This window comes from Panthera uncia (genome assembly GCF_023721935.1).
Source record: "Panthera uncia isolate 11264 chromosome B2 unlocalized genomic scaffold, Puncia_PCG_1.0 HiC_scaffold_24, whole genome shotgun sequence".
In the NCBI taxonomy this organism is placed as follows: domain Eukaryota; kingdom Metazoa; phylum Chordata; class Mammalia; order Carnivora; family Felidae; genus Panthera; species Panthera uncia.
Window position 1 is genome coordinate 27,773,607 of NW_026057580.1, and position 14,781 is coordinate 27,788,387.

The window sequence follows — 14,781 nt, forward strand, 5'->3', positions numbered from 1 at the left end:
CAAGAACATTCCAGTATACAATAATATATATATTTATTTTAAGTGTTACTTTTTTAGATGTGCAATCTAACTTTTCCTCTCTACAGATGCTGAAATAGAAAAAAAGGTAAAAGGCGGAGGTGTGAACTTTCCCAGTGAGCAAAAGGAGAGGCAATTCCCTCAGTTCTTAAGGAAGAAAAAACGTAGGACGCTCAAAGGTTGCCTTCAACCCTAAGCAAGAGGAATTACTTTCCTGAGTGCTTTCTTGTGTGGCCACAATCACCCCTGTCTCCTTGTTCCCCTATGGGGTTGGGCTTGATCTTTTAACATTTCTTTGTAACCAGGAGCTGGAAAATATAGAATTTAAACATGGAGAGAAATGAGGGATATTGAGATGGGTTGAACAGCAGGGTAATCAAACAGCTGTTGAGTCGGAGAGTAAAAGCTGGATCATATCAGAGTGGATGCTATCAAAAGAGTTACGAGCTTACATGACAAAATTACATGTACTTGAAATATGCCATTACAAAATGCCAGCCTGACATTAAGCTGCTTTATAGAGGTATCATGTCCTTAAATAGCCTGGTGATTATCTGTATCCCTGGAGCGCTGCTTTCCTACCTGACTTTGTAATACCCCTGGCTTGTCTCTAATCACCATGAAGAGTGTCACCAACTTAGAAAAATTCTTGAAAGGAAATTAATTTTGATTTCTTTTGACATTCTATAGAGTTTTCTTTCTAGGGAGGATGGAGATCCAGCCTTCTTTCCCATAATGACAAGATACGGCATTTCTCTGTATCAGCAGCCTGGTTTGAACTCTCTTATAAAAAGTATTTTCTATATGTCCAGTGATGTGTTAAGCAATTTACATGAATTATCTCCTTTAATTCTCATGAACTCTGTAATTTAGGTTCTATTATTAGACCCCTTGAAGGTGAAGTACAGAGAGATCAGGTGACTTGCCCAAGATCACACCATAGTCTAGTCAGTAGTAGAATGGGGATTTTAACCTAGTCACACGGATTCCAGGGCCTAGGCTCTTAATCTGCATGTTACACTGCTTTCTTCAAAAGCCATATTCCATTGAGAGCTGTAGGTGGGGAGGATAAGGTAAATTAAGCCATACTTTTAGAAAAGACAGAGAGGGCAAGCCATAAGATAAAGTGTCCCCCTGCCCCCCTGCCTTTAAAATGATGTGGTTAAGAAAACAAGAGATTATTCCTGCATAGAAAGAGGCAACAGGAAGTGTGAATGAGAAGCACAAATGTGGAGAGTAAAGCACTTTACAAAGGAAGGCAGCTGCGAATTTTCCATTTGCAGTGTTTGTTTATTTTGGCTCCCATCACCACTGCCATGATTGCCTCGGAATGAATTCCCCAGTGGAAACATCAACAAGGTAGGAAACGTCATAATTATATTTTCTATTATCCCCCAAAGAATATATTAGTATGGTAGATATGGCTATAATCTAAAAGAAAAGTGCTATGTAGCAAAGACAACTGCTGATAAAACTAGCTGATTTTTTATCCTCTGGTATTAACAAAAAGGCAAAGATAAAAAGGGTGTTTTGGATATTATTCTGTGCCTTTTCTCACGTGTACTTGCAACTGGGCAACAACTATGCTTATCAGTTAGTTCTATGCTTTTCTCTATTGAATGTTCTAGAGAATCTCCTGGACGTGAGACTGACCAGTGAATGGTCCAAGAAATGATATGGGGCACTACCTCATGCTAGTTGGGGGAGTAAAGAAAGCCTTGATGCTTGCTGGATGCAAAGACGATTCCTGGAGGGAGCTGACACTTTGAGTGGGCATTTTTGTGACTGTTTAGGGAATGTTGATATGTTAAGCACTCCTTCCTTGATCCCCAGCTTCTCTGGTGCTTTGGCCTACCTGAGATGCCTGCAAGAGCTTGCACACTTGACAGTTTTCTATGGCAATGGAGAAGTGTGGGAAAATTAAGGTCCTGTAGAGCAATCCTCAATCAAAAGAAACCACGAGTCAATGGTTAAATGCTTCTCTCTTTTGTCCCTTGGGGCAGGCAATTCTCAGACTCATTCTATATATTTCCTCATAAGAGTGGACAATTTTGAGACTCATTTTAGATAGTTCCTCATAAGGTCCCAGGAGAATCAATAATAGCTGTCCCTGACTCAATTCCATAAGACACCTCTGTACTGACTGTCTCCCCTTTCCTGTTTTATTCCAAGTCTTTACTACACTCCTGTTTCTTGAGATCATTTCCAAAATAAACTACTTGAATGTAATTCTTTATCCAGGTTCTGCTTTGATGGGGGAACTTAGGCTAAGACAATGCAACATCACAAGAGGAGTGATATTTATGGGCTGAAAGATGATGGGGGGGGATGCTTGTCTGGGGGATGGTACTGGTATTGTACATGGCTTTCTCTCCTTTACTAGATCCCTAAATATTGGAATCTTGGAGGGGGTTGGTCCTCAGCCCTCTTCTTCTCTTTGTCTATACCTTTTCCTCAGACAATTTCTGGTTCTATGGTGTTGACCACTGCCTCTATTTTGATGACTCTCCAAATTGTATCTTTAGTCATGACCTTTCTTTCCCCTGAGCCTGAGGATCATTTATCTGGTTGCCTACATGTCTTCTCCATTTCGATATCTAACCGGTATCTCTTCCTTCATCTGTACCCAATAAAACTCTTGTTTACCTCCCAATAATGCCCTATAAAACCCCTGTTATGCCCTCAGTCCTCCTCATGGCACTATACTCTACCCATAGTCCAAACAAATAGAGAAATCTAGATGTTCTTGATTCAGCACTTCTCAAACACTTCCCTGCAAGTTCTATCAGTTCTGTCTCCAGAATAGATCTCAAATTCATCCACTTATTTCCATCTCCACCACCATCATCCTGGTCATAGGCGAAATTATCTCTCATCAGGGTCACTGACAAAAGCCTTTTAAAATCAATATACTGCAGTCAGAAGTGTTTTAACAAATACATATACACCACTTGCCTCTTTAAAATCTTCCAGTGGCGGGGCACCTGAGTGGCTCAGTTGCTTAAATGTCCGACTTCAGCTCAGCTCATGACCTCACAGTTTGTGAGTTCGAGCCCTGCATCATGCTCTGTGCTGACAGCTCAGACCCTGGAGCCTGCTTTAAATTCTGTCTTCCTCTCTTTCTGCCCCTCCCCCACTCATGCTCTGTCTCTGTCTCTCAGAAATAAATAAAAATTAAAAATAAAATAAAATAAAATAAAATAAAATAAAATAAAATAAAATCTTCCAGTGGCTTCTTAAGGCACTGAGAATTAAAAGCCAATAAACCTTCCCATGTGCCTGAGACCCTACATGATGTAGGCTCTGCTCACGTCAGATATGCTTTTCTCTCTTGCTCCATATGCTCTGCTAGACTAGCACCTTTTCATTCTTCAAAAAAGGTAGGTTCTATCTCTCTTAAGGGTCTTCCATTTTTCTGAAACTTTTGCTCTAATAGTTGTTTTCCTGGTTTTCATAGGTCATACTCTGCATTCTATAGGCTTTAGCACAGTCTCTCCCTTTTTGGAGTCGCTCTTATCATGAGCACCTGTCTGGAACAGTACCCTCGCTCCCCCCACCCTGCTTACTCTCTATGCTCCTTGTTTATTTCCTTCATAATTCTTTTCATACACTTTATATTGTGTCTTGAGCTATTTTTATTTTCTTTTAATCTTCTCAATTAGAAGAAAAGCTCCATGAGGGTAGGAATCTCAAATTACTCTGGCACATTTGTGGGATATATTAATGGATAGGCTAATTGTTTTGAACAATTTCTCTGGATGGGTGCATGTTGGAATTCCTTCTTACCTACAATGAAACAGAGAGTCTAACAAATTTTGTCTAATATTTCTTGTCTCAATAATTTATAAGTTGCTGCATCTCTGAGCCCTAATAAGACCAAAAGATAGGAGAAAACAATTTTTTTTAAATATGTGAAGACATTCTTATAAATCTTCACTTCTTATTTCATGTGGTAAGTCTGATTTTCAACTAGGAAGCAAAACTGATGATTCATCCCTTAGTAATCAAATTTTTTGTGACCAACTGTATTTTTCAATAGCTTGATAGAATGGTTCTATCTAAGAAGCATGAGGTTTTTATTGGAAAGGACAAAATTTCAATTCCATCCAGTCTATGATACCTTTTCTTATTACAAAATGACTTGGCTAACTTCTAATATAACCTTCCACATAGAGAATGAAACTCAGTACTTCTTAACTCCCCCTCTCCCAGCTACATAAAAATCCGTTGTCTCAATTCCCTCCTTTCAATACTTTTTAGTTATGAATTCTTTTTTCACTCATTTCAATTTTCACACCTGTTATATCAGCGTGTGGTGCTCCAACTTTTTGATGAGTCGGAGCAGGTAAGATCTGTTTGTTTTGTTGTATACCTGGGGCATAGGGACCTGCGCTCATTTTGGTAGACTTACTCCAGAATTTGGTAACAAATACCACTAGCACCAAAGGGGTAAACTTTGTTTTTAAAAATTTTTGTGGGGAAAATAAAGATGAAACAATTCCTATCCTGACTTGATAAAATATTAATGCCAAATACTTTTAATTATTTCTAGAAAGATTTAAATTGATACTTATTTCTGTATATCAAAGCTAACATTACATTCTTTGGCAAGCTGCTTCCTAAAACAATCTTATATTATAGCATCTTGTACCTTTTTGTAATTTAGGATTTTCTGAAGGAGAGCCACATGGGTATTATTTGTGATTTTGTTTCTTGCTATATAATAACTGTATCACGGGGTTTATTGTCTTTAAACAAAAAATGACTGGTCTACAATACAGAGATCTGTTAATATTGTTGCCTCAGTTTTCCAAAATGACATCAAATATTTTGATTTCATGTATTGCATCTGATTTTCCTTGTTACTCTGAGCATTAGAATGACTTTGAGATTTTATACTACAGAGATTTTCCATAGACTAACCTCAGGGTAAACACATTACCTCCTTTGTAATTACACGATGGCTGTGAGAAATACATGCTCAGGGATTAGTCTCATTAACAGGTCTTGTCTCGATTGACTTGGAAAGAACCAAGGAAACGATTAGACATATTTGATCAGTCAGGTGCTGTCCTTGATTTCTGTGAGTGACTTCTATGCTCCTCATCTCCTTTTGCGGTGCTCAATGCTTAATAATCAAATACTCTTACCTTCCGTGCAGAGGAGCCCAGACCTCCCATAAGGGCAGAGGCAAAGGGAATCTGTCCTGGATTTAGGAACACAGGTGGCACCGTTTCCACATGGACTGTTTTCACAGGTTGCAAACTGGCACATCCTGCCTGAGTACAGCCTTGGACACTCACAAAACCAGTTTTCACTGTCACTGAAAAGGGAAAAGGAATTACAAAACCAATCAGAAAACAATGATCCTTCACACACAGGTGGATTCGCGCGTGCATTCGCACGCATGCGCGCGCGCGCACACACACACACACACACACACACACACACATAAAATAAAAGCTGCACCTTGTCTTCTCCCTTTCTCAGTGTTTTTCAACTGTTAAGTATTTGTAGCTGTGCACTTCGCATTGAAAGCAGATTAGCAGCTTTATAGTTTGCCTGAGGCCATGAATTCTATTTTAAGCCATCTATTTTTATTTTTGATTTACCTCACCTTTTACTGCGCACTAGGTGCCTTTTTAGGACTTCATTAAATATGTGTGGCGCTGCCTTAGTAAAGTGCTTCAAATGTCTATTAGAAGAAAACGTCTTAGATGCAACCTGAGGAGAATTTCAAGCTGGTGATAAGCTTCCTCCACTGAGGAGAAGTCCTCCAACAGCCACCCTTGAGGTAGCTCACAAAGAAAGGCACAGTGGGGAGCATAATGACTAAACAACTCCCAGGGCCCCAGGCTGCGGGTGCCTGTGAAACCAGAGCTGAAAACTGTGCTCATCCACCTGCATGCCTTCTCCAGAGGGGATGGTGACCAGGAATCTGGTGCTTCTGCCTTCCCTGCATCTATTTCCTCCACCTGCCAACCTTTGTTTTTGAGAGAGGTTGGGAAAGGGCCAGAGAGAGAGGGAAAGAGAGGATCCCAAGAAGGCTTTGTGCTCTTAGAGATCATGACCTGAGCCAAAATCAAGAGTTGGATGCTTAACCAACTGAGCCATCCAGGTGCCCCTTTTTCCCCCTTTTAAAGTAAAGGTAGCTCGGGGTGCCTGGGTGGCTCAGTCAGTTGAGCCTCAGACTTCGGCTTAGGTCATGATATCAAGGTTTGTGGGTTTGAGATGCAGGCTTGGTGCTGACAGCTCAGACCCTGGAGCCTGCTTCAGATTCTGTGTCTACCTGTCTCTCTGCCTCTTCCCTGCTCGTGCTCTGTGTCTGTTTCTCAAAGATAAATAAACATTACAAAAACATCAACAGTAAAGGTAGCCCCAGCTTGCCTATGCAGATTCACTCCTCCCCTATTCCTAGTCTATACTGACGCGGAAGGCAGACTCCCACTCTTGGTGTCAATGCTACCAATTGAGTGCAGGGTGAACACAGGGCCAAAACAGCTGACTGGCGTTTACTGCTGAGGTTGCCATGTAGCTGCTTGTGGCACCTGCCCATTCAGAAGGGAGAGCCTGGCTGAGAATAGAGAGCTCATGCCTGGTAGTGCCAATGTAAGGGACTGGGGAAATGGGATAAAACACTATGGAAAGAACTTATGTATCAGATAACAGGTAAATCTAGCTTTGGCAGGTGAGGTCTTGAGACCCTCAGAGGCTCTCTCGACTCTTAAGGGGCCAAACACGGGTGATGAATAATTTACTCATTTTATAACCATGAGAAATAAGTGAGATGACTCATTTTCAGAAATACCAAATACAAGCTGTGCTGTATAGTTAACAATAGGTTTAGAACCTATTGGAAATATGTGCGACCTCCTTCCCCCCACAACGGAGTCCCAAAACCTGAGACACTTCACTTCCTGGTTCTTCTTCCTCCTCTCCATTTCATGGGCTTTGTAATGAGCATGGGCCAAAAAACTGAAGTCTCTGTGGCAATTCAGGTAATGTACATTTGTTCCAATCAGACTACTTTTTGCCTTACATGGGCTTAGGCAACTTCAGGGTAAGGCTGTAATCTCTGTAGGACTCAGCCAATGAGGAATCAGGGGAGGGACTTGCATGCTTGGAGATAAATTGCCTGCTGTAACTGCCTCAAGTATGCCTGTCCATCAGACACCTGCTCTGGCAAGAGCGTTGATTAAAGCCTCCCTTCACTGTGCTCCAAGTCTCTGCGTCCCTCCTTTGATTGGGTTAGTATGCTTATTTTTCACAATAACTTTCATGGCAACTTGCATAGTATTTTACATAGAGTGGACAAATACAGAATCTCAGGTTTTCAGAAATGGTCCAAAATTAAGGATCAATGCCGCTAAGATGGTTATAAAGCACCCTAAAAAACTCTTCTATTTTGGGGCTGTATTACAAAATAAAATTTTGAGGACGCTTGAGCCAATGGTCCTCCTTCTCACCCGAGAATAGTGGTAAAAGCATAGCCAGACAACCTGGAAGGTACAGTGAAAGCACTGGGGAAAGTCACACCTTCTGGTGTGACTTAAAGTGTTAGTTAGGAACTTAACGTTTTTGCGGCCATGGATAAATCTCATGTAATTTCACCTCCACTCACCTAACCTGGAATTGAAAGCTTAGTATAAAGCATCTGTATTCTGGGATAAAGTCTTGGAGTGCAAAACTCTTGAAAGCTGCATTCTGGAAAAAACAAATTAGTCTTTTTATAGTAAAGGAGAAGGTCACGTATATGAAGTCAAACGAATCTAAATATTGATTGATATAAGTGCTTTAATCATATAGACCTAACCAGATTTGAAATGTGGGAAAGACACTTTTCTGTTAAAAACCGAGGAAAGCACTAATTTTAATCATGTCCTATTGATCAATCAAGCCTCATTTCCTTTTTGCTTTCATCAGGTGTTGGAAGAAGTTGGTTGTTATAAATTCATGTGGAGATGACTAACTGTGTGCATCTGTACATCAGCAGGCAGACAGAGCAGAGAGAGAAATGGAAATTCTATAGAAAACGCTCTGCGGAAGGGGAAGACCACTTTATCTCGCTAACCATGAGCAAGTGTCCAGAGCCCTCTTGTCCATCTTGGTATTCATTAGAAAGAGTTAGCTTTAACCAACTGAGATGATGATGCCTCCATACATTTCACTTCAAATTGCACCTTCAAGTTCCAAAATAGTTCCTGGAGTGCCAGATATTTCACCAATAGTTTTAATAAAATCTATTTTTGCTATCAGCTACATTACACCTGGACCCAAAGGCTTCTCCTAGTCAGATCTTGCCAAAGATCCCATTACTAAATCCCAACTTCTTCAAAAACTAGCAAGTCAAATGTGTTTGCTGTTAACTTAACTCAAAGGATACCTCGCCACACCCTGAAGCAATTGGCAATGCTGACCAAGAAAGTAAGTGTCCTAAGCCTGAAGGACCTCAGGTAACCTTCCATGTTTGGAACCAGTGATTAAAACAATGTCACCCTCCTTGACCCCGTTTACTTTAAATGTTGTAACTTCCTGTGAACTTATTGGACCCTGTATAATTAGATATGGGAGAATATATTTACATGTAATACACTTTTTTAATTTGAAAAAGTTCTAAAAATCTTACCCTTCACAGACCTGTGAACTACATAGAAAACTGTTTTTGCAAGTCTTCCTCTGAGTGAAGTTCTTACCTGTAAACCATAACACCAAATGTAATCCCAATTCCTGTCAACCAATATTTGCTGGGCACCTATGTCATGGAAAGAGCCAGGTACCATGGAATAAATAAGACTTGCTCTGCTCTTGTTTGGGAAGATAGCATAAGTGCACAAACTAATCTTTGTAAAACACAGCACAGGTATGTGAAAAGGGAATTTAGGCAGTGAGCAAGGATTTTAAGGCCTTAGCTCTGTAATATGTGGATTCAAATGTCAATAGCTTCTAAAAGCTGCTCTGTGGACTGGCACCACAGAATGTTACCAGTGAATCTCCCCATGGCTTTTAAAATGCAGATTCCTGTGCTGCCCTTGCTTCTGAGATTTTGATTTAGGAGATGTAGAGTGATGCCCGTGATTCTGTGTTTTAAAAATGTCATCATGTGATCCTGCATAGCTTACTTCCTGCAAAAGTCAGCTCCCTTGAGACAAATTTTCTCACCAAAGTAAAAGCTTGATGGGCATTAGTTACTACTGGGTCTTTAGCAGGATGCCAGGACATTGTAATTTTCTCTTTTGGGGCTACATTTTAGCTTTTGACTAACATATATCTGAAAATACAATATTTATCCACTAAAGTACAACGATTAGAGGGTTTTTATTTTACTAGTGCCATACAGGGTCTACTTTATGTATGTATATTATGTATGTATATTATATGCATATATATGCATGTATATTACACTTAACAACAACACGAAGAGGAAAACATTCAGTCAGTCATTTTAAAGCTTAGTTAAAAAAATACTACCTATCTAAGTGTATGCAAACATCTGTATATTTTGGCACTGTAACTATTATAGCATACTCAATTACAAGTCACAATATGGTTAGCATATCAAATGACTGTCGTTAAGTTTCTATGGGTATTAAAAATTATCTTTAGAAAATTCAGCTGATTAAAAAAATCAAAAGATGCTGGCTTGAAAAGGATGCCCCTATTTACATAACAGCCAGATGCCTGAAAATTTTCTACAACTAAAAGGACTCCTGCATGTATTAACTTAAAAAAATAAATATCTCTTCCTGCATTCTTTGTATCTAATGGATCATTAGTAGATTTCAAAGTTGACCACCCACAGTGTCAAGAGAGGGAAATTCTCTGCAGGAAAGTGAACAGAAATGAGTCCTTATGAATAATGTCTCTAGATGCTTCTAAAAAATAAAATCACTATTGGCAGAAATAACCCATCTCTATGTATAGGCTCTTCTATTTATAGCACCACAGCACCGGCTTAAGAATGCAAATGAGATCCCAAGTAGCTGTGGTTCGAATGGAACTTTCCTTCCTTTTTCATGAATTTCTGGCACCACAATGAGTCTGCTGATTATGAAGCAATACCCATGAACCCCCTGGCCCAACCCCCAGTCTTGTTAACACTGTTGAACTCCTTTCAAATGAGTTGTCAGCTCTGTGTGGAGAATCTGTGTTGCAACATCCACAGATAGTTTGCCTCTAGGACAGAGGTGCCTACAACGATGTTATTTCTTGAGGTAAGGCACGCCATCATATTTGACATTTTTCATTTTTTCTTTTTGAAAGTAGCCAAATGTGAAAATAATAGAAAAAAAATGCAAAGCCAAAATTATCTTAAGGCGGCCTAGAAAGTGAACTTAAAGAAACATAGTCTATATAATATACCCTCAGATGGAGAGCTCAGGGAAAATGTCCTTCAGCTTTAGGGGCTTTTATCTTTGATTAAAAAGATTTTATTAAGAGTAGAAACAAAGAAGTTGAAAAAGGATATGAGCAATAATAAAAGTTATAGAATCACATGTAAAGAGATAATACACAAAATAAGGGTAATTCACAACAATATAAAATATTTTTGTCTCCTCATGTTCTAGGATCTGTCCAATTCAATCCTGTGGATATTTTGTGAAGGGAGATTGAATTTATGTTATAATCTCTCTTCCCCTACCCTTCCTTCTCTCTCTTAACGCCATGGTTCACTTTGTAAAATGTTCTTCATTGGTGGAGAAGGATGATCAGAAATTTCCTTCCCAGGAAGAGATATCTTTTCCATTTCTTTTACCGTGGGAACCACTAGTCCTTCTGAAATGGAGTTAAAGCTTTGCTTCCAAGGGAGGAACCTCAGAAAATATTAAACCCCAGACAGGGAGCTAACATGGCAAAAGTGGCCATAATCTAAATAATTTAAATGGGATATGCATGAGAATGTGCCTTGCACAGTACTTGGCAATGATGAGCTGCTCATTACATGTTACAGAAAGGAGGTGGGCATGGATGAAACACACAATTAATTGAATCTGAATCAGTTAATGGTGGGATAAGAGCAAGAGAAACAAATCTGGCACAAAGAGAAGCGGGTTGGGAAAAAAGCATGAGGTAGAGGGTGTCAATGGGTGAGAAAATAAAAGGATGCATCGGGGAATGCCCGGATGGCTAAGTTGGATGAGCATTTGACTTCAGCTCAAGTCATGATCTCACGGTTGGTGAGTTTGAGCCCCGCATCGGGATCTGTGCTGATGCTCAGAGCCTGGAGCCTGCTTCAGAATCTGTGTCTCCCTATCTCTCTGCCCCTCCCTTCCTCACACTCTGTCTCTCTCAAAAATAAATAAACATTAAAAATAAAATAAAAATAAAAGGATGCATTAATAATTGTTGAATTATTGTAGCATTTCAACGTTTAAAATTACCTCCCCCAATTAAAAACAAATCTCAGGGTTTTAAGATTAGACTTTGCGACCAAGCAACAATTTTATAATAGATTTTCGTATTTCGTGTTCATTGCAAAATTAGCCAGTCTCCACTCCCCTGCACTGTAAGGGCAATTTGGGTAGGATTTAACATAACAGAATCAGTAAATGCAGTGCTTATGAAGCTCTGGAGTTCTCAGATAATTTCCTGTGATGATAATGTGCCTATTTGGAGGCTATTTAAGACTAGAAGAGTTGGTATAAGCTTTTAAAATGCAGTTTTAACACCTCCTAAAAAGAAACAAAAATTCTTTTAAAATATTTAAGCCAACAAAGTGCTGTTTCACCCATTCCCTTGACCTCACTAATGTTCACATACATACAATTTCTACTCAACTGTTTCCATGGTGAATTCAACTGTTGCCAGGGAGGTGGAAACAGCGCATACAGTGTTGATGATTGTTCTTTTCTGATATTAAGAAATATCTACAAAATTGCTGGGGGAGGGATTTATTCTGCACACACATAAGGAATAGTAAAGATACACATTTATAGACACTAAAACATTCTTTATGAATGTTACTATATTCCTACACTCAATTTGCACCAAGAAATTTAATTTATCTTAATTTCTCACTTATTCCAGGTCCTCCCTTTCATCAAGTCTTTTTTTTTTAAGGTTATTTATTTTATTTATTTTTTTGAAAGAGAGAGATAGCACGAGTGGTGGAGGGGAAGAGACAGGGAGAGAGAGAGAGAGAGAATCCAATGCAGGCTCTGCACTGTCAGCACACAGCCCATTGTGGGGCTGGAACTCACAAAACTGTGAGATCATGACCTGAGCTGAAACCAAGAGTCAGATGCTTAACCCACTGAGCCACCCAGGTGCCCTTCATCAGGTCTTCATACTCTAATTTTGGTGGGGGAAAAGCAAGAAATTTAGAGGACTTGCCTCTAAATATGTTGATTTGTCAGGTTTGCTCTCACACTACAGTTTGGGTCTGCCACTTAGCACAAAGAGGGAACATGTGGAACTGTCCCAAACCTCCTTATACTGAGTCAATGTTCTGAATAATACAGATCAGAGACTATTGACTAAAAAGATGTTTAATGCCCACCCCTTGAACCACATGGTATATTTAGCTTATAGTTCTGAGGTCCAGATATAAGGTTTGCTATACAATTATAGGGAACAATATAAAATTTGCCACTCAACATTTACCCATTATACAAGAGATTATTTCCTCAGTCCCAAACCCAATGTAGACCTTCAAGTCATGTGGCTTCCTCCCTGTAGCATATCTTACACATTTATGTTAGTCCAGATAACATTCACAATTCATTCGGCAGAAGGTTTGCATTAATTTTGGCTTTGACTCCTTTCCTTCTACAAACTGATTGTTTAGATCTTTCCTAATCTCTAAACCCTGTGTCCCACACTCACATGAGATGACTTTATTTCACATTCTACAGATAAAGTTGCAGTCAGCAACATCAAGCCTTGACTTCCCACTCATTTTGCACTCATTTTTCCATCCTTCTTTCTTTTTACCCCGTTGAAGGAGTTTTAGGCAAAGAAATAGTCATACTGTGTTTTAGATTTATCATTCTAGGGCTATGGTGTGGAAAATGTACTGGAGTGACACTGAGAAAAGGGGTTTCTCTTCCTAGCGTAGATGATGCCTTTTCCTCCTTTTTTTTTTTAACACCTGTTGGAGGCATGTGCAGGAAACCCAGTGGTGCTCACCCCAGCAAGTTTCAGCAGCACCTCCTCAGGTGAATTCCCACTAAGCCTATGTTCCAGCTGACTTTCCTGCAAAACTCAGGTGTCCCAGTGAGTGGATTCTTAGCAAGGTCAGCAGTACTCCCAAGTGTGGCTTTCCAGAAAGTTCTGCTGGCTCTCTAGTGGGTGGCTTGTAATAGAGTTTCATAGGTCCCCAGTGAGCATAATTCTAGTAAGTTTAGCAGCAGCCCTGTGGGTGGTTTCTTAGTGAAGTTCCTAGCATCCCAGGGGAGGGCATCCCAGTGAGTTTCAGCAATAACCCAGCAGGTGGCTGCACAGCAAGTTTCTTCAGCCCCTCATTGGATAGATTCCTCTTTCCCAGTCCTGGCCTGTGGCACCTCAGTGGACTTTTCTATATCCAATGACCACATGCTCTCCAAAGGGGTCTAAATACTAGCTGGTGTGTGTCTTCCAAATGTGTTCCTTCTTTGATTATTCTTCCCCAGCCCTAAAGGTAGGACTTACTTGCTACATTTGCTATACCTAAACTTCTAATGTACTCTATCATTTAGGAGTTAATCCTCTGTTACTAGTTAATAATTCTTCATATTAAATATTCTTAAATTACTGTGTGGTTTCTGTCTCCTTATTGGACTCTGAATTATATGCAGAGAAGCCAGTTGGGAGGAGATTATTAAAACAAATCCAAGCAGAAGTGTAGATAAAGTCAATGGAAGTGGGCATGGAGAGAAATTATCTACTAGATGGTTAGAGGAAAAATATGTATTTAACTTGATGACTGATTTCTGGTTTGGACAACTGCCATTCTTAGAACTAAAGAATACAAATCTGGAAAGAAGGAGGAGAATATAATGAGGTAATTTTTACACATGTATTATTTGAAACATCCATGGGTATCCTAGTGAATATGTTAGGTAGTATCAAAATAAGTTATGTTTGTAAAAAATAATTTGGTTTTTGACCAAATAATTTGGACCAGCCACTTACCATATAAATAAAATAAAAAAGATTGCACTAGAAGTCTTTATCTATTATACCTTTTGTTATCACTACTTGGAAAGATACTCATGTGTGTGGAAACATGGTATGGCAGAGTTCTAAGCTTAAATGAATATTCCTTTATGAATACAATTACCATACATGACATAGCTATTCTTCCTGAGGACAACTTGGTTAGCTTCGTGGGGACGGCTGAGAAGCCAAGTCTATGAGATAGAGAGCTCACTGGACAGACAGCATCCCAGCTCATTTTCATGCAAGTGCTCGTGATGATGATGATGATGCATTTTATAAAATGAAACATCTTTGATGAGTGTTAAACTGGAAAGGGTGTCAGGGCAACAGGAGTAAACAGGGACTATCCCAAACTGGGGTCTCTGTTTAGGGTCATAATATTTTCCCCTTAGTCTATTGTTATGCTGAATGTACTAATTAAATATAAAGAATTCTCACCTAAAACTAATTCTGAAGTGGAAAGGCAATTATTTTATTTTAACTGCTGTATTACTTAAAAACGCATTTCATTAGAGTTCAAATTTACACATATTTAGGCGTGACCTCAGAAGAATATTTTCTGTTAAGTTGATACAACTGAGATACAAAGCTCAGGGAACTGAAAACAGCTTTCCTGAAAAAAGAACT

General features: G+C 39.4%; 1 protein-coding gene across 1 annotated transcript in view; it reads right to left on the minus strand.

Moving 5' to 3' along the window:
* EYS (eyes shut homolog) overlaps positions 1 to 14,781 on the minus strand; it is a 1,624,793-nt gene that overhangs the window by 128,639 nt on the left and 1,481,373 nt on the right. Inside the window, 1 exon segment of the mRNA XM_049653864.1 lies at positions 5,169 to 5,341. Coding sequence (XP_049509821.1) covers positions 5,169 to 5,341 — 173 coding nt within the window.